The sequence below is a fragment of the Aquarana catesbeiana genome, linkage group LG03 (genome assembly GCF_042186555.1).
Source record: "Aquarana catesbeiana isolate 2022-GZ linkage group LG03, ASM4218655v1, whole genome shotgun sequence".
Lineage (NCBI taxonomy): Eukaryota > Metazoa > Chordata > Amphibia > Anura > Ranidae > Aquarana > Aquarana catesbeiana.
This window is the reverse complement of record NC_133326.1, coordinates 634,358,375-634,378,349: the sequence shown is the minus strand read 5'-3', so window position 1 is coordinate 634,378,349 and position 19,975 is coordinate 634,358,375. Positions and strand designations below refer to the sequence as shown.

Genomic DNA, 19,975 nt, shown 5'->3' with positions numbered 1-19,975 from the left:
TTAACGCAGCTTTACCGTCGTTTAAGCGGCGGTATTCGGCTGCCAGCGGTGCGGTTTTAACCCCTGCTGGCGGCCGAAAAAGGGTTAAAACCGCTCGCATAGCGCCGCTACAGCGGCGCTATGCCCTGCGGTATAGCCGCGCTGCCCCATTGATTTCAATGGGTAGGAGTGGTGAATACACCGCTCCTTCACCGCTCCAAAGATGCTGTTTGCAGGAGTTTTTTTTTCTCTCCTGCCAGTGCACCGCTCCAGTGTGAAAGCCCTGTTTGCAGGCGCTATTTTTAGTGCAATAACGCCTGCAAACCGCCCCAGTGTGAAAGGGGCCTTAAAGCAGATTGCACAGTGCATGTGCTCTGTAATCTGCCCCCTCTAAACTGTAAAAAAAAAAACCCCGAATCTGCCACTTCCTGTATGACCTCTCTAAAATCACGAAAATCAGAGCTGCTCCGCCCTGATCACTGTGATCAAAATGCGTCTCTCCGTCAGACGCTGTCCTCTGTTCTCCTCTCTCTCCCCTCACCCTCTCCTTCCTGCTTGTCATCTTGTGTCTGTATGTCTCCCCCCCGCCGCAAATTTAAAAATTGTAAATGGACACTGCCAGCCCCTCTATGACATCTAAGCATACCACGCTGCATTATTCTTTCATAAAAATGAGCGCTGTAAATACTGTTTTAGCGCTGTCTTCAGGCCGGTCACGTGTCTCTCGGCCAGGTTTACAGGGCTACTGCAGGAGAGGCGTGATCTTCCCGGCTGACGTCAGAGGGAGATCACAGCCCCTCCTGCAAAAGTCATCCATCCGATGTATACAGCGGTCATGAGTATTTACAACGCTCGTTTTTATGAAAGACTACTGCAGTCTGCCAGGCTCTAACAGAAGGTCTGGCAGTGTTTGTATTCTTAGGGTTAACAAACACTTTAACCAAAGGCACGCTCGCCAGAATATAAGCTGTAGCAGGTACGGCGGACGCAGCATTGTTTCTCAGGCACATCTTCCCCAGCTGTATGCAGTTCCGCTCCAAAATCACTCCAGCAGCAAAAGGCAACTCCCTTTGGAACAGATGGAGCTCAACAAAGAGCCAACAGAAAGCCGGTGATGGTGTAGTAGTTTAAAAGCTATGTATGGGGTTTTTTGGGTTTTTTACACCATAGAAACGCATCCCTGGATGCGTTCCAGATGCGCTTTTGGTGTGGTCCACTGCGTTTTTGGTGAATTTTTGCATTTTTTTCCATGAAAAGTTCCATTTAAAAAAAGTTCCTCATCTTTCAAAACGCTTGTTAACCGCATTACTCGTAAACCAAGATCCCACTGTATATATATTCTTACTCTTACAGTTGTCTTTATTGAATGGGACATACCCCGCAAGCTTGTCCTGAAAAATTGGATGTTAGGGCCCTTTCACACTGGGGCGGTTTGCAGGCGCTATTGCTCTAATAATAGCGCCTGCAAACCGACCCGAAAGTGCCGCTGCTTTAATTCCTAGCTAGCAGGAAGGGAAAAAAAGTCCTGCTAGCAGCATCTTCGGAGCGGTGAAGGAGCGGAGTGTATACCGCTCCTTCACGGCTCCTGCCCATTGAAATCAATGGGACGGCGCGGCTATACTGCCAGCAAAGCGCCTCTGCAGAGGCGCTTTGCGGTGGTTTTAACCCTTTCTCGGCCGCTAGCAGGGGGGTAAAACTGCCCCGCTAGCGGCCGAATATCGACGGTAAAGCGCTGCTTACAATAGCGGCGCTTTACCGCCGACAATGCCCCCGCCCCAGTGTGAAAGGTGCCTCAGTGCAAATAAAGAAAAAGTATCACGGACAGTACTCAATTTTCTCTTAATCTTACAAAAATGTAATTCTTTCTGAAAATTGCCAGCCTAATGCTCGTCGTAATCTCACCCACTCTCATAGATTGTGGAACGTTCACTCGCCATCTCTGCCGTATTGGAAGATGACCTGAGATTTGAAATCTTCTTTAAGAGGCGTCTGGAGAATTTGCTGCAGGACGTGGAGAAGGCACAGCTGGACTGGGACCTCATGTGAGAGATGTTTGAGTGCAGAATGAGGGGAAGGGACAGAGAAAGTTATTTATGTAATGAATTCATTAGTTCTACAAGTGGAATTAGGACAGTCATCAAGAAAGAACAGCAGTTTTCTTACTGTGTTGTAAATATTTAGTAGTATCGTAATACATAGTAAATATTTAGTAGTGTCATAATATATAGTAAACATGGCTGTCCTGGAATGTGTACAGTAGTAGGGAATTCTCTTATAATTTCCTTCTAGTAACACATACAGTGCTGTGAAAGTATTTGCCCCTTCCTGATTTTTTTATGTATTTTTTGCATATTCCTCACACTTAAATGATTCAGATCATCAAATACATTTTAATATTGTACAAAGATAACCTGAGTAAAAACAAAATGCAGTTTTTAAATTATGATTTCATTTATTAAGGGGGGGGGGCACACCTATCCCTGATTACTGCCAGACCTGTTGAATCAAGAAATCACTTAAATAGAAGCTGTCTGACAAAATGAAGCACACTAAAAGATCTCAAAAAGTAACACATCATGACATGATCTAAAGGAATTCAAGAACAGATGAGAAACAAAGTAATTGACATGTATCAGTCTGGAAAGGGTTACAACGCAATTTCTAAGGCTTTGGGACTCCAGGGAACCACAGTGAGAGCCATTATCCACAAATGGAGAAAATTTGGAACAGTGGTATTTCTTCCCTGGAGTGGCCAGCCTAACAAATTTACTCTAATGCCCTGTACACACAACCGGTTTTCCCGTCGGAATAAACTCCTGAAGGTTTTTCCGACGGAATTCTGCTCAAGCTGTCTTGCATACACACGATCACACCAAATTCCGACAGTCCAGAACGCGGCGACATACAACACATACGACGGGACTAGAAAAAGGAAGTTCAATACCCAGTGCACCACCCTTTGGGCTCCTTCTACTAATCTCGTTTTTTATCTGGTGTTAGAAGTTTGGTGAGAGACGATTTGCGCTTTTCAGATCGTATAAGATAAAAGATTATTCATGAGATCACAGGAAATAATAAAGAAATAAGTTTGTCAGAACTCTGTGTGAATATCAGCAGCAAAACAACTTCTTTATTCTAGCATTATAAAGCACAAAAGAATGCGCTGCATTAAAAGATCACAGAATTTGCAGCGTGAGGAATGTGCTATCTCCACTATGAATACTAGTTTTGCCAGACTGAGCACTTCCGTCTTGTACTTGCTTCAGAGCATGCTTCGTTTTTGGTGCGTCGGAACAGCATAAAGATGAGCGTTTTTTCCCATAGTAATTTTTTCCGTCAGCAAAAATATAGAACATATATATATAGAAGAAAGTCCGTCTGAATTTTTGAAGGAAAAAGTCTGATGGAGCATACACACGGTCGTAATATACGATGAAAAGCTCCCATCAGACTTTTTCTGTCGGAAATTCCGACCGTGTGTACGGGGCATAAGAGGACAACGTGACTCATCCAGGAGGTCCTAAAAGAACCCAGAACAACATCCAAAGAACTGCAGGCCTCACTTGCCTCAGTTAAGATCAGTGTTCAGGATTCAACATTAAGAAAGAGACTGGGCAAAATTGGCACCCATGGGAGAGTTCCAAGGCGCAAGCCTCTGCTGACCAAAAGGAACACAGAGGCTCATCTCACATTTGCCAAAAACATCTTGATTATCCCCAAGACTTTTTGGCAAATATTCTGTGGACTGATGAGACAAAAGTTGAACTTGTTGGAACGTGTACGTTCCATTACAGCTGGTATAAAACAAACACAGCATTTCATAAAAAGAACATCATGCCAACAGGCAAACATTGTGACGGTTGGGGACTGCTTTGCAGCTTCAGGATCTGGACAACTTGCCATAATTGATGGAACCATGAATTCTGAGCTCTAACAGAAAATCCTGAAGGAGAATGTCTGGCCATCAGTTTGTGACCTCTAGCGGACTTGGGTTATGCAGCAGGACAACAACCTGAAACACACCAGCAAGTCCGCCTCTGAATGCTTCAAAAAACTAAATTATTGGAGTGGCCTAGTCAAAGTCCGGACTTAAATTCGATTGAGATGCTGTGGCATGACCTTAATCTCTTCATGCTCAAAAGCCCTCCAATGTGGCTGAATTAGAACAATTCTGCAAATATAAGTTGGCTAAAATTTCTCCACAGCGATGTGAAAAACTCATTGCCAGTTATCTCAAAAATATGATTGCAGTTGTTGCCACCAAGGGTGGCACAACCTATTACATTTAGGGGGTAGTTATTTTTTCACATAGGGCCAGGCAGGTTTGGACAGCTTTTTTCTCTTAATAAATGAAATTCTCATTTAAAAACTGCATTTTGGATTTACTCGGGTTATCTTTGTGTAAATTTAGCATTTGATGATCTTACTCATTTAAGTGTGCCAAATATTCAAAAAAAGAAAAAATCAGGAAGGGGGTAAATACTTTTTCACATCACTGTATATACAGTCACTTTATTCTGCGTCCCGATGAACAGTCTTCCAACCTTCATGAATAGAGGAATTCCAGTTGGAATGCGTGCAATGTTCCTACAGCCTGCTTCATGGCTCTCATACTCTTGATTTGTTTAAGCTGAACTCCAGCCAGAAAGTCCTCTGCCAGGTTTTTCTTTTACTGAAATTTATTGAGATTTTTTTAAATAAAAAAAACAAGAGGTAAAAGCGGTGCGGAAACATGAAGTATCAATACAGATTGTACAAATATTGGTCCCCAAATGTAAAGTAAGAACGGCAATAGCCTGATAGTGCGAAATGACATGGGTCTCTGCCAGGTTTTTATTGTCTGCTGTCCCTTTAGGTATGTTTCCCCCCCTTCCTTTACTTGAGATTGGTCACTAAGAGAGGAATGATAATATTACCCAATGAGAATGCAGGTATTGCTTAAAACTCAAACACCATGTTGCCAAAAACTGCAACGATTTCTTGCAGAGCATTATGATGTGCAAAGTGGTTAAGTTATCCTGACTGGACGTCATATAATGTCCAGCAGGAAAAGCAGCACCCGCAGTCTGACGCACCGCAAAACCCGTCTCGGTAAAAAGGCTCGGACGTGGGCTCTTTACCAGGACTTTTTTTCTCAGAGAATAGGTGCAGGAACTCCGCCTTTCGGAGTTAGCCCTTGTCTCTGCTCCTACCCACCTCCGAGCACCGTTCCTTGGTTCTCTATTTTCTAAAAGGGGCAGTATTGGGAGGTAGATAGGGGGTGGAACCAAGTAATTTGTATGGAATTTGTTAATGATGATAAGAAAAGCAGTAAGCAGTAAAAAAAAATCCCCTGCAGCCACCAATAGACCCCATTCCCCCCCCCCCCCCCCAGCAACAATGGACCACCTGCAAAAAATACCCCCCTCCAGCAACAATAGACCCCCGGCAGCAACAACAGATCTCCCCCTCACAGACAGCATCAATAGACCCTCCAGCAGCCAGCTACAATAGACTGCTCCCTCAACACTAAATCCCCCCCAACAACAAATGACCCCCCAGCAACAATACATCCCCCACCAGCAACAACAGACCTCCCCCCTGCAAAAATGGCTTCCAGAGACAATAGGTCCCCCAGCAGCAACAATAAACCTCCCCAGCAACAATAAACCCCTGCAAAAAAATAGCACCTCCAGTAACAATAGATCCCCCAGCAGCCAGCATTAATAGACACTGTAAGACAATCCAGCACCCCTTGCCATTACATACATTCAGTGCTGGAGGTGCTGGAACTGCTGTGTCTGATCACAGTGTAAACAGGAAGAGCCGTGTATCAACGTTTCCTCCACCTGCACTGACAGTAGAGGAGAGCCGATCAGTTGATCTCTCAATCAGCGCAGCCCCCCCCTCACCTCAGTATATTTACATTGGAGCTGTTCAGCACAATGCACTGATCAGTCCCTCTTGTCCCCCTTGTACATAGGCTATTGTGTTGTGTTGAGTTGCCCCTCTTTCTCCTGTCCCGTTTCCTCTATAAAGTTGCAGTAATACTGTTCCATAAATTGCACTGATCTGAGCCTCTTGTCTGTCTTGCAGCTATATGGGCCGGAAACGAATGCAGGTAGAGGAACCTGAAGAGTCCGTTTTAGGGGTCCGCAACCTGGTCATTGCCGATTATTCATACTGGACACTGGGGTACCTGATCTCTCTTCAGGGAGCAAAAAAGCTGATTAACGCCGAACCTCTGACTAAGATGCTTCCTGTGGATGAATTCCTGCCCGTCATGTATGACAAGCATCCAATGTGAGTGCAGCAGTTTCACTTTGCAGTACACTTTTTTGTTTTGCTATACTATATGTTTAATTGATGTAATGTGTATATAATTGTCGCAAAAGTTATTTTGTACTGTAATGTTCTTTAGCCCCTTCCCACCTAAGGGTAAAACAAATCGTAACGCCTAAGCACAATTTTGCAACTTTGACACTTTGCTACTTTGTGCATCCAGGTGAATTATCCCCCCTTTTTTTCAGAACAAATTGGGCTTTTATTTAGTAGTAAATGGTTATGGATATCTCCTGATTTTTTTTTTCTTATCTATTGAGCAAATCTGGCACAAAATATTAAAAAATACATTTTTTAGATGTATATTTCTTGTTATTAGATAACTTACTAACCCTACACAACCCAAATAAATTTCTGCTTCTTCTCCTGACGATCGCAGCAATACCACATATGTTATTTGTGATTTGTAACCGTAGTACAGCCTGGAAGCAATAGTGCACATTTTTGCTTTATTTTTTTGGCCTACCTAAAACACACTGATGCTAATAAAAAAAAAAAAATCCTGCTCAAAATATTCTGACCCTGACCTTTGACCCAAACACCAACCCTGACACTAACCTTGATCTAGGTATTATTTATTTATTATTATTTTTGTTTTATGTTTTTTTTTACATTTTCCTCTCTGCAACGAAAGAAAGATGCATTGTATCTTTCCTCTCCATGCACAGAAAGAGACACACCAGGGCGGGCTTCACAGTGACTGATCACTGTAGTAGCCAATCAGAGGCTATCACAGCAATTTAGGTGACCTAGAATCGGGAGTTCCAGGTTCCAATCGTTAGTACAGGGCTCTGGGCTCTCAATGCGGCGCACTCCCAGCACAAAGGGAGATACGTGTATTTGTGGCCCCACGGAAAAAAACCCAGTGCAGTGGGGCCGCATATATGTTATGTTGGTGGGAAGGGGTTAAACCTGGAATTCTTAAATTGTTTGCTTACTCGGACCTTGTAGCAGTGGGTGCATCAGCAATCAGACCACCCACATGAAAGAACATATTTTGTCAGAACACCTTAACCAAGTGATTTTTGTTTTCTTTTTAGTCTCTGTACTAGTACCATATTTAGGGGATGCACAGGACTTCTCAGTCACACAGCAAAAAAGGAAGGGGTCCAGCATGGTCTGCAAACTTATTGCTGCTATAGTGACTTTACTGTGATCAATAAAAATCACTTGGTGGTTGAGAAACCAAGGTTGCCATTGTGGACCTCTACTTCTGAAAATGCTAGTTGCCTGGCTGACATGATGACCTTCTTGCATCAGTATTCTGAAGTTCCAACATAGAACTAGTATGCAGATAAGAACTTTTGACTTTGCTCAGCTATTCCTGATCTGTGTACTTGTCCCCAGTCAGTCGGCGTTAATCTATTCCTGCCAGCCGCATGCATGTTGTGGGTGGGCTTTAAAGTGGTAGTAAAGGCCGTTTTTATTAAAAAAAAAAAAAAAAAAAATCTTCCCCTTGCAAGTTAAGAGCATAATCTGCTAGTATGCATCGCATTATAGTTAGTCTGGTTGAAAAAATACACAAGATCATCCAGTTCAACCAATAACTGAGTTATGGAAGACGTACTTTCATAACAAAGCCCTCCAGCGGCACGCTGACAGGGCTTCCATCTTCCTTCCGGGTTTGCGGACTCAGTCGTTTGAATGGCCGAGCCGCAATTACGTCATTCTCACGCATGCGCACGGGTGTCCTGCCGCGATGCAGAGCTTTAAAGGAACGGCATGCCTTCCCTTCAGTGCGCATGCCACCAGTGATGTCACTGTCTGCAGAAGTAGTGAAAATCTCCTAAATGGTGCACGTTTAGGAGATATTCCTTGAACCTACAGATGAGCTTTATTAGAACACCGAGCCATAACAAATACAGTATGCATCCACGGGGAATTACTTTTTTGATCTGAGAGTATGCTCCAATAACCAGTCATGGACAGCTTCAGATCATCGCTTAGAATTGGAAGCTTCCAATCACATGACAGCCTATCACAGTGGTCACATGATTGGAAAGCTCAACTCCACCTCCAGGCATTTAGATCCTCTTAGGCACCTTTTACACTTGTGCGACTTGGGACTGCAGAGTCACATGACAGGTTGTACCCCATGATTTCCAATGAGTACCATTCATATCGGTGCGACTTCAAGTCCCTGCACTACTTTGGTCCGACTTTGATGCGAGTTGAGGTCCATAGACCTCAGTTTTACACAGGTATTCCCTAAAATCACGTCAAAAATTCTTCTCTACAAATGACAATTTTTAAATATTTTTAAACCATTCCAAGAGCACTCTGGATCTAGAAAACCACAATTTGCCATACTTTAAAACCGAATTGAACTGACAGAAATATTATCAATCTGTTATTCCGTCAGATGGAGATTGTACTAACCAGCTCAATTTTCATAGTTTGCCTCCACTTCCCTGTTACAACATTTGGGCAGGGTGTCCTAAAATGAAGCCCTGTTCCAGTTGAAACGAGAGTTAATCCAGCCATAAGTGGATCTTGTCTGGGTCTACAGGAACCAGCCAACATTTGATCCATCGATTGACTTGGGTACAACCAGCCTGTCAATTTCTTTACATACTAGATTAGTGGGGTAGCCGTAGCCACCAGCAGTAATCATTGTGTTCTGCTGGCAGGGAGGGCTCCCTGCTGGGAGAACACAATAGCTCTGTGGGAGGCACTGACTGTGTTGCATGAAAGAAAATTGATTCATCTATGGCTTGCCTAAAGCTGGCTACACATTTATACAATTTTCTTGTCCTTTCCTTTTAGATTTACCAAAACCATATAATATGAGGTCAGTCACTTTCCATTTGTAAGCAATCAGGTAGGCCCTTGCACTATATAGTTGGAGGTAAATTTTGGTAAAGGAAATAAAAAAAAAAAAATTGGATAACTAGCTAGCTTTAGACTTGGTGATTTCAGACATGCCCTTTCTTTTTCCCTGCAATATAAGTCTGTGTGAGGACACTTGCTGAAGGGTGTGGCTGTTACTCCGCCCCGCTGGCAGAGAACACTGCAGTGTTCTCTAAACAAAAATTGGTCACAAATCTTAAAGTGTTTGTAACACAATTTTTTTTTTCTCTTTTATTTATATGAATTTAACCACTTGCTGCCCGCCCACCGCCAAATGACGGAGGAACAGTGCAGCTCTCATTCTGGGAGGATTTCGTATGACGTCGCCCCAGAACAACCGCTCTCGCATACTGATTGCTCCCGTGTTATGTTCCTAGAACATGACCCGACCCTGATCTCTGTAAAGAGCCGATGACGCAGCTCTTTAACCATGTGATCGGCTGTGTCAGATTGTGTGGCGAGGAGAGCAGCATCTCCTCGCAGGGGACAATAGGACAGGTAATCAGGGCACTGATCATCAGTGCCTTGATTACAGTAAAATGGCCAGCAGTGCCCATTAGTGATGCCAGTCACTGCTGCCTTTCAGTGCTCATCAGTGCTGCCCATCAGTGCCGCCTATCAGTGCCAATAAGTGCGACATATCTGTGCCACCTCATCTGTGCCCATAAGTGCTGTCTCATCAGTGCCCATAAGTTCCACCTCATCACCGCACATCAGTGAAGGAGAAAAATTACTTCTTTACAAAATTTACTGACAGAAACAAAAACTTTTTTTTCTCTATTTTTGGTCTTTTTTCTTTTTTTAAAAAAATAAAAATAAAAAACCCAGTAGTGATTAAATAACACCAAAAGAAAGCTCCATTTGTGTGAAGAAAATTATTAAAATTTCATTTGGGTACAGAGTTGCATGACGGCGCAATTGTCATTCAAAATGTGACAGCTGAAAGATGAAATTGGCCTGGGCAGGAAGGGGGTGAAAGTGTCCGTTATTACATAGTTACATAGTAGGTGAGGTTGAAAAAAGACACAAGTCCAACTTATGTGTGATTATGTGTCAGTATTACATTGTATATCCCTGTATGTTGCGTTCATTCAGGTGCTTATCTAATAGTTTCTTGAAGCTATCGATGCTCCCCGCTGAAACCACAGCCTGTGGAAGGGAATTCCACATCCTTGCCGCTCTTACAGTAAAGAACCCTCTACGTAGTTTAAGGTTAAACCTCTTTTCTTCTAATTTTAATGAGTGGCCACGAGTCTTGTTAAACTCTCTTCTGTGAAAAAGTTTAATTTCTATTGTAGGGTCACCAGTATGGTATTTGTATATTGAAATCATATTCCTTCTCAAGCGTCTCTTCTCCAGAGAGAATAAGTTCAGTGCTCGCAACCTTTCCTCATAACTAAGATCCTCCTGACCCTTTATTAGCTTAGTTGCCCTTCTCTGTACTCGCTCCATTTCCAGTACATCCTTCCTGAGGACTGGTGCCCAGAACTGGACAGCATACTCTAGGTGCGGCCGGACCAGAGTCTTGTAGAGTGGGAGAATTATCGTTTTATCTCTGGAGTTGATCCCCTTTTTAATGCATGGCAGTGGTCTGTTTGCTTTGTTAGCAGCAGCTTGGCATGGCATGCCCTTGCTGAGCCTATCATCTACTAGGACCTCCAGGTCCTTTTCCATCCTAGATTCCCCCAGAGGTTCTCCCCCCAGTGTATAGATTGCATTCATATTTTTGCCACCCAAATGCATTTTTACATATTTCTACATTGAACCTTATTGCCATGTAGTCCCATCCCATTAATTTGTTCAGATCTTTTTGCAAGGTTTCCCACATCATGCGGAGAAGTCATTGCCCTGTTTAGCTTAGTATCGTCTGCAAATACAGAGATTGAACTGTTTATCCCATCCTCCAGGATGTTTATGAACAATTTAAATAGGATTGGTCCCAGCACAGAACCCTGGGGAACTCCACTACCCACCCCTGACAATTCCGAGTACTCCCCATTTATCACCACCCTCTGAACTCGCCCTTGTAGCCAGTTTTCAATCCATCTACTTACCCTATGGTCCGTAACTACGGACCTTACTTTGTACAGTAAATGTTTATGGGGAACTGTGTCAAATGCTTTTGCAAAATCCATATTGAAGTGGTTAAAAAGATAACATGGAGTGAGAATAATAGGTTTTCTTCATTCATTTCTCTGTCTGCATACAGCTTGGATTACTCCTCTCACTTCTCACCGCGGGACCTGCAAGCCTTCTCTGTGGAGCCTCTGCTGCTATACCCAACCCACTACACCGGAGACGAAGGCTATGTCAGTGACACGGAGACTTCTGTACTGTGGGACAACGTGACTGAGACCACTGACTGGGACAGAGCCAAGTCCCAAAAGACCCAACAACAGGAGAAGCTGCGCAGTGAAGCCATAAACACCCCGTCTCTCCGCTCCCCGTTTGACAGCGCCGCCCGAGACGAGCTATGACCTCAGCACCAAGTCCACAATCCCAACCAGCATCTGAGCTTTGTGTGCAGGGCGAGCTGTTTGATTACTAACGGTGAGGCTATGGGACCTTTTGTGACAGACCAAAGAACGTGCAGATATGCGCACCTGTATGACCGACTACTCCTCTGCTGATTTCACATGGAACGGCCCAGCTGGGAGCAGAGCTATCTTTGGGGAAGGCCTGGTCTTTTTTCTTATGAGGTCGGGGTTAATACTAATAATAATAATAATTAATTATTTATGTAATTGCAAGAGCAAACAGTCCCCATCTGCTGCATCTTTGTGGATGCAGAAAAGAGCAGCAGGACTGTTTTTTTTAGAATTGCTTTAAATGGCAATAGCCCTAAAATAAAGCTTCCTGTTCAGGGGCATGATGGGTAGAATGAAATCCAGGAGGTCAACATAAAAAAATAGGTTGTCCTAGGTCAGTGCTGTGCAGCTCCAGTCCACAAGGGCAGTGTTCAATCTCAGATTTTGACACGGTCAGCAGAAAACCCCAACCTGTCTCATTTATTGTTTCTTAATGAGGGCAGTCCCAAAAGTGTGTCCGTGTCCCCGGACTTTGAGCACTCAGGTTTTTGCACCCCTGTCTTCCTGCACATGTGGCTGTTTTTTTGTTTTTTGTTTTTTTTGTTTTTTTAAGCAATCAGTTATTGCAGTAAGGAAGCTAAAGTTTAACAGTGGAGTTCCTAAACCCTTAAAGTATAACTATAAGCAAAACTTTTTTTTTTTCATTTTCGAGCAAGGGAAGGTTATCTCCCCTGTCAGATTTTTTTTTTTTTATTTTATTTTTTTCCACCATCTGTGTCCCATTGCAGAGATTTCCCTTCACGTCCAATCCCATAGTCAAACAGGAAGTGAGAGGAAATCCCTGCAAATTAAAGTAATTCCTTGGGGACCCCCAGGTCACCAGAACTAGTGTCCCCATTGGAAGATTTCCCCTCTTACTTTTCTGGGGACACCTCAAAATTTGGTAGAACTGGCAGGTGTTCTAATCCCTCTCCACTCTATCCAAATCTAAAAAAAAGTTTTGCCTTTAGGTATACTTTAATGACGCTACTTTTTATCGGTCAGTTGCAGCCCAACAATTGTTTCTGGGTGTTACTTACTGGTTCCTAACAACTGACAAAATGAAAGTCCTTGAACATTTATGCACAAGGACACAAAGTGTATCTAAACCCACGAATAAAAATGTAATATATTGCAGTTTTCCCGTTTTTAGATGTGTTATCTGTATTATTATTATAATATATGATTATACAGGATTTAGGTTGGGTTCACACCTAAGACGGATCCGTCGCAAAGGATGCGTCCGGTGCGTCCTAGTTCACCGTTTTCAGGTCCGATTTCAGCCTGAATTTTGGGCTGAATTCGGACCTGAAATGGACCAAAAAAGCACGCGTTTTTCCTGCAAAATGCAGCAGACTTGCTGCGGAGTTATGTGAACCGGCTCCATAGAGAGACAGTCACATTCTCCTGCTATGCGAATGCGGAAAAATCTGCATCCAATTCGCATAGGTCTGAACCCAGCCTTATATAGCGCCAACAGTTTGTGCAGCAGTTTTCAAAATGAAGGCAGACATTACAGATACAATATAATTTGGAACAAGAGGAATCAGAGAGCCCTGCTTGTTGGAGCTTAATGCTAAGACACTTTTCAGCAAGTACAGAACATTGTGGATTCTAAAATAATATCAGTGTCCTTGTAACTTCCTGTGAATTGAACCAAATAATGTTGTCTCCTGTTCAAGCTATCTTCTGTGAACTACAGATCACCACCTCTTGTAATGGAGAGGGGAGAGTTGTGTAGTTCTGTCCCTGGGAGACAATGCTTCATTGATGCAGTAAAGTTAGTGAGTGTTGTCACCCCAGGGCAGGAAGTGTTATTGGCAGGATCACCAGGTGAAATTAAAGGACAAAAAAAAGGCAGCCACCACATCTAGGCCTGGTAAGCTGCAGTATATTACATTTTATTCCTGAGTTCAGATACACTTTAAACAATGATGGGAGCATCTAAAAGCATTCAAAGCAAGGTCTGCTTATTTACTATCGCCGCCTGCAAAAAAAAAAGGGGGTGGTGGGGTTAGTATAGTTACAAATACATAGGTATGAAGGGATTCCTGTATTATGGTCTGAGAATTAACACTAGAGGGCATCATCCTCGCATAATCATGCATGCAAAAGTAGGACTCTGCCTTTTATAATGGACTTTAAATATGACCAGCTTGTGTTATGTGATCGTACCACAAAATAGCGAGTCTTTATACAACCCTTCTACCTGCTACAGGCGTGATAATGGAGCTCCTACGAAGACCCCATACCTGGCTTGTGGGAGGAGGTGAGACCTCCAGGGATGTATGGAGGTAAAATCCATAAAAATAATGGGTGCTGTGAGATGTTTCTACACCTGTGGGCCATAGGTAAAGGCCTCAGTAAATGGAACCTAAGGGGTATACTCCAATTCAAAAAGTGCTGTACAATCTGGTGAGCTATCAAATAAAATATAAAACATTAACTCCGGATGGTTATATCTATCACTTCTTCTATCACCACTAGTGATTGAGGATATAATTGAAATCCATCTCCAGGCTCCATCTCAAGAAGTCAATCCTCAGATGGGAATATAAAAAAAAAAAAAAAAAAGTGTCTCCACCGGTAGCAGCCAAAAGAATAATCCCCAAGGTCCCGACTGACCCGTCATCCAGTTTAGCATCAATATAGTCACTTTGCCATTGGCTTCCATACTCTGGTAGTGAGGTACTCTCCTTCCAGTGAGAGCCCGGGGAATGACGAGTAGCCCAAATCTGGTGAAAAGATGCCACAGCACATGTTGAACCATCTTCTCCACCGGATTTCATCCTTGATGTGCCACGGGGCTAAGGCAAGTAGGTTATCTTTTGGATTGGAGGGAGGCACACTAAATAAACAGACCTTTTTGTTCTTGTGCAAGGTCCACATTAAGTCTCTACCCTCTTCTGTCATAAAATGCACAGCTGATTTTTTTTTTTTTTGTAGTGCCAGAAAAGCCTTTGAAAGCTATTGATGGCTGTCTGAAAAAGTTAAACTGCAGATAAACCTCAAAATACATACTTAAATACTTACATGTTTGCTGTTTAGTAAATCCAGTCGTGTGATTTTTGCACCCCTGTAGCGCTCTACAGTCAGGCACATGCTAAACTTAATTCCTGCTTCAACAATGCAGCTTTCTATGTTGCCTACCCTTGATTGTTGTCTTCTAGAAGGCTTTAAGAAGGACGTCTGCACTGTGTATCCAACCCCAACTCCATACTATATACAGGCATACCCCACTTTTAAGTACACAATGAGGTTTATTTACTAAAGCTGGAAAGTGTAAAATCAGGCTCACTTCTGCATAGAAACCAATGAGCTTCCAGGTTTTATTACCAACGCTTAATTGAACAAGCTGGGGTTAGAAGCTCATTGGTTTCTATGCAGAATTGAGCCTGATTTCGCACTTTCCAGCTTTAGTAAATAAACCCAGTTGTGTACTTAAAAGTGGGGTATGCCTGTATCGCTGTGTGCCATACTTCCAGTACCCTTGGGGGGCACGAATATCATTTTTCTGATGGTGCTTTATATATGGCCCCTGGTGTTTTTAGAGGAACTGAGTAGGAAACTTGGACCTCATTGGGTCTTCCTATGGCGATTTTGGAATTCGGTTCTTAAAAAAAGGTCTGTTTTTTTCTTTTCTTTGGAGATTTGGAGGGATGCACAGCCTGGGTCACATGATTGATGTCGAGTTGAATTCCTGAAGCTTCTGAAGTTGGCTGTGGTATTTAAAGCGGGGTTCCACTCAAATTTTTTAACTTAATCTTACCCGCTTCAATTAATTGCATAGATGTTCAAATGCCGCACGAAAAATTTTTTTTATTGCTGTAATTACCTTTATATTGTACTTTATTGTGGCACTTACTGTCTCTCCTCCCATGGGAGTAGGCGTGTTTATTGCCTTTCCCCGGCGCCGCACTGTCTCCTGGCAGCTTAGTGTCAGGCTTCCCAAGATTCAGTGCGGGAACAATGATCATGCATGTGAACAAGCTGTCACCGCATCCAGGAAATCAATGCTTGTTGGCTTCACATGCCCACAAGCAAGATGGAAACAGCCAGCATCACATTTTTTAAGTTATTCTTCAGTACAAAAACAGACAGAGGCGGAAATATTACACCCAAACTGTGAGTATTATTTTGGGATTCGCAAAGAGTCTCAATGACCTAAAAAAAAAAAAAAAATTGGTCACCGGACTCCCGCTTTAAATGACCACATTTCCTATCTACTCAAGCTGGTATTGTAACTGCTTGACATTTCTAAAGTTCTCTAATTCCAAGAGCAAAGCCGTGCTGTGTTTTCTTGTCTGATGAATATATTGAGCATCATTTTGTAATGATGCAGCTGGTGACTCCAGATTGGGTGAAATGTGCAGAGTACAAAAAACGTGAATAATAAATTGGTGACTCCAGATTGGCCTTATGCTCTTAACTTTATGGATGGGGAAGTAAGATGTTTGGTTGGTTTTCTGAGATAAACCCCTTTTTTGCGCAACCAAAAACAGGAACAAAAGGTAAAGCTTATCAGTTAACAGGAAACCTGATGGTGATAATGTCAGAAGCTTGAAGGAGAAACGGGTGCTACAGACCAACAATCTTCATAGAGAAACCGGTCAGTGAGTCATTTTTTTTTTTTTTTAGGTTAAGAGATTTGCTCTAGTATCAAGCTGCATAAAGTGTTCACTTAGCATGGGCCTCCCCCTATCCTCACATTTTGATCAGTAAAATGCAATATGAAAATCCAGTTAAAGATAAAATAATGATCCATTCTTTGAGGGCTTCTTTATACTCCCTACTTTTATTACTACAATCATTAGCAGATGAACGCACAAGTTAAAACTGGGTATTCTGCATGAAGTTACTTCCATGGTTCATTTTTGGCCTGGCACCTGTGCGTTCCTGTTGGCTAGTGAGGCTACCTATTGTAATTGGCAGCCAATAGAAAGCTGTGAGAGAGGGTTGGCCTGGGATCAAACAGAGAATCCATGGTTTTTGGCTTATGAGAAACTCTGAAGATCACATGAAATTGGGCATGGGCATTTGTTCTGTGAACCTAGGACACCTTTTACCTGCTAAGGTGAGCACAGAAATTCACTTAAGTCACCAGCAGACCTACCAGGACAGTTGACTGCGAATACATAACCTGACTGCAACCAAAATTTTAAGCTCCTATGCTAAAAATGTCATGGGTATTTTAAGGCCATCAAAACTCCTGAGAGAGTGGGATCGCTGTTACTGGGGCTAGTACAATACAGTTGAGTTAAAGGTCTCCAGTGACATGGAATGTCCGCAGGATCCGTGATCAGGTTAAGGGATCTGCGGTCCCTCACTTATCTTAAATCCCAATGAACTGATGTCAAGGTCCTGGTGGACACTTGCATAATGGGCCAACTTCAGCTGCAACTTCACGTTGTGACCTTAAAAAAGAAAAAAAAAAAATCCAACAAAAAACACCCATTCATTTCAATGAGCAGGGGTGTTTTTGGAGCGCTTTTTACACTGCTCCAAACCTGCCCCAAAGATGCTGCGCTTGCATGACTTTTTGTAACGTCCCGCAAGGGCACTGCCCGAGTGTGAAAGTACTCATGCAAATGAATGGGAGGCAGTTTTCAGGTGCTTTTCAGAGGCTATTTCTAGCTTTAAGCGCCTGAAAACTCCTCAGTGTGAAAGGGGTTTAAGACATTTCTCTCAGCCACCAATAGCATTCAAATCTCACATGTGTGAAGAAGTTCAACGACCTACATGCTTGTGTAGTACTGTGTTGGGAAATTTTACTTATTTAAAGTGATTTGCATGCCTTTCCCCACAAATACTCCCCAAATGGTTGCCTTCACTGTGGAAATGGGTAAAATTTGATGTGGAACTGCAGGCAAACAGCTTCTACATAGTTGATATACATCCAGTATCTCACAAAAGTGAGTACACCCCTCACATATTTGTAAATATTTTATTATATCTTTTCATGTGATGACACTTTGCTACAATGTAGTGAGTGTACAGCTTGTATAAAAGTGTAAATATGCTGTCCCCTCAAAATAACTCAACACAGTCATTAATGTCTAAACCACCGGCAACAAAAGTGAGTACACCCCTAAGTGAAAATGTCCAAATTGGGCCCGAAGTGTCAATATTCTGTGTGGCCATCATTATTTTCCAGCACTGCCTTAACCCCCTTGGGCATGGAGTTCACCAGAGCTTCACAGGTTGCCATTTGAGTCCTCTTCCACTCCTCCATGATGACATCACGGAGCTGGTGGATGTTAGAGACCTTGCACTCCTCCACTTTCCATTTGAGGATGCCCCACAGATGCTCAATAGGGTTTAGGTCTAGAGACATGCTTGGCCAGTCCATCACCTTTACCCTCAGCTTCTTTAGCAAGGCAGTGGTCATCTTGGAGGTGTGTTTGGGGTTGTTATCATGTTGGAATACTGCCCTGCGCCCCATTCTCTGAAGGGAAGGGAGCATGCTCCATTTTAGTATGTCACAATACATGTTGACATTCAGTGAACTGTAGCTCCCCAGTGCTGGCAGCACTCATGGAGCCCCAGACCATGACACTTCCACCACCATGCTTGACTGTAGGCAAGACACACTTGTCTTTGTACGCCTCACCTGGTTGCCGCCACACACGCTTGACAACATCTGAACAAAATAAGTTTATCTTGGTCTCATCAGTCCACAGGACATAGTTCCAGTAATCCATGTCCTTGGTCTGCTTGTCTTTAGCAAACTGTTTGCGGGCTTTCTTGTGCATCATCTTTAGAAGAGGCTTCCTTCTGGGACGACAGCCATGTAGACAAATTTGATGCAGTGTGCAGTGTATTGTCTGAGCAATGACAGGCTGACCCCCCAACCCTTCAACCTCTGCAGCAATGCTGGCAGCACTCATATGTCTATTTCCCAAAGACAAACCTCTGGATATGATGCTGAGCATGTGCACTCAACTTCTTTGGTCGACCATGCTGAGGCCTTCTCTAAGTGGAACCTGTTCTGTTACACCGCTGTATGGTCTTGGCCACCGTGCTGCAGCTCAGTTTTAGGGTCTAAGCAATCTTCTTATAGCCTAGGCCATTTTCATGTAGAGCAACAGTTATTTTTTTTTCAGATCCTCAGAGTTCTTTGCCATGAGGTGCCATGTTGAACTTCCAGTGACCAGTATGAGAGTGATAACACCAAATTTAAAACACCTGCTCCCCGTTCACACCTGAGACCTTGTAACACTAACGAGTAACATGACAACGGGGAGGGAAAATGGCTAATTGGGCCCAGTTTGGACATTTTCACTTAGGGGTGTACTCACTTTTGTTGCCAGCGGTTTAGACATTAATGGCTGTGTGAGTTATTTTGAGGGGACAACAAATTTACACTGTTATACAAGCTGTGCACTCACTACATTACATTGTAGCAAATTGTCATTTCTTCAGTGTTGTCACATGAAAAGATAAAATATTTACAAAAATGTGAGGGGTGTACTCACTTTTGTGAGATACTGTATATGTTTACTATTTTAGGTGGTAAAGGATTTGAAATTGTATTCCGCCACTCTAGTTATCAAAATTTTCTGAATAGACTTGCAAATCTATTGAAACATAGCATTTACGATAAACAACAACCTTTGCCCACAGTGAACGATTTGAACGTTCATTTACAAGTAAAAGATCAGAAGATTTAGTTCATTGTCCCAAAACCTAGTGTCTTTACAGAAATGTGGACTTTCAAGACAGTTGCCATGCAAGACCTCCCTAAACATCTTACATATCAACACCTATACAGAATTCCCACAAGCCGCACATCAACAATTCCAAAACTCATTAATCTCTTATTTTGAAAGACCTAATCAGCCTGAGAGCACTGTAGAAAGTTGGACTACTCTCTCTCTAAAGATTGCATAACAAGATCTTCCAAGGGCACTTGTTCTAAAAACCTCTTTCTGAAAATAACACATTCTAGTAAGTGAACCTAAGAATCTAACATTAGAATATAAGAACCCAATATTGTCTTTTAATTATTGATAAAGCATATATTAATTTTTCTTAATTACTTACATGGATTTCAGCTGTGCTCTTTGTCTGAGGTTCTGCAGACCAAACACACAATTATTGAGCCACAAGAATTCTGCTTATATGTCTCTGTAATATGTTTTAGCTCTCACTGTTAAACCAAAACTTGATGTGGGTGACCACCTATTCTGCAAAATTTGCAGAAAGCTCAGACCACTGCGTACTATGGGTCTGACTTATGAAAGAGTGACTTTCATTTT

The 19,975-nt window shown here is 42.7% G+C and overlaps 1 protein-coding gene across 1 annotated transcript in view; it reads left to right on the top strand.

Moving 5' to 3' along the window:
• Window positions 1-14,995, top strand: part of COLGALT1 (collagen beta(1-O)galactosyltransferase 1) — an 84,977-nt gene extending 69,982 nt beyond the window's left edge. Inside the window, exons 10-12 of the mRNA XM_073622501.1 lie at window positions 1,894-2,021; window positions 6,055-6,261; window positions 11,360-14,995. Of these exons, the coding sequence (XP_073478602.1) occupies window positions 1,894-2,021; window positions 6,055-6,261; window positions 11,360-11,627 (603 nt within the window). The 3' untranslated portion in view covers window positions 11,628-14,995. The remainder of the gene's footprint in view (window positions 1-1,893; window positions 2,022-6,054; window positions 6,262-11,359) is intronic.
• Window positions 14,996-19,975: the final 4,980 nt, after the last annotated feature.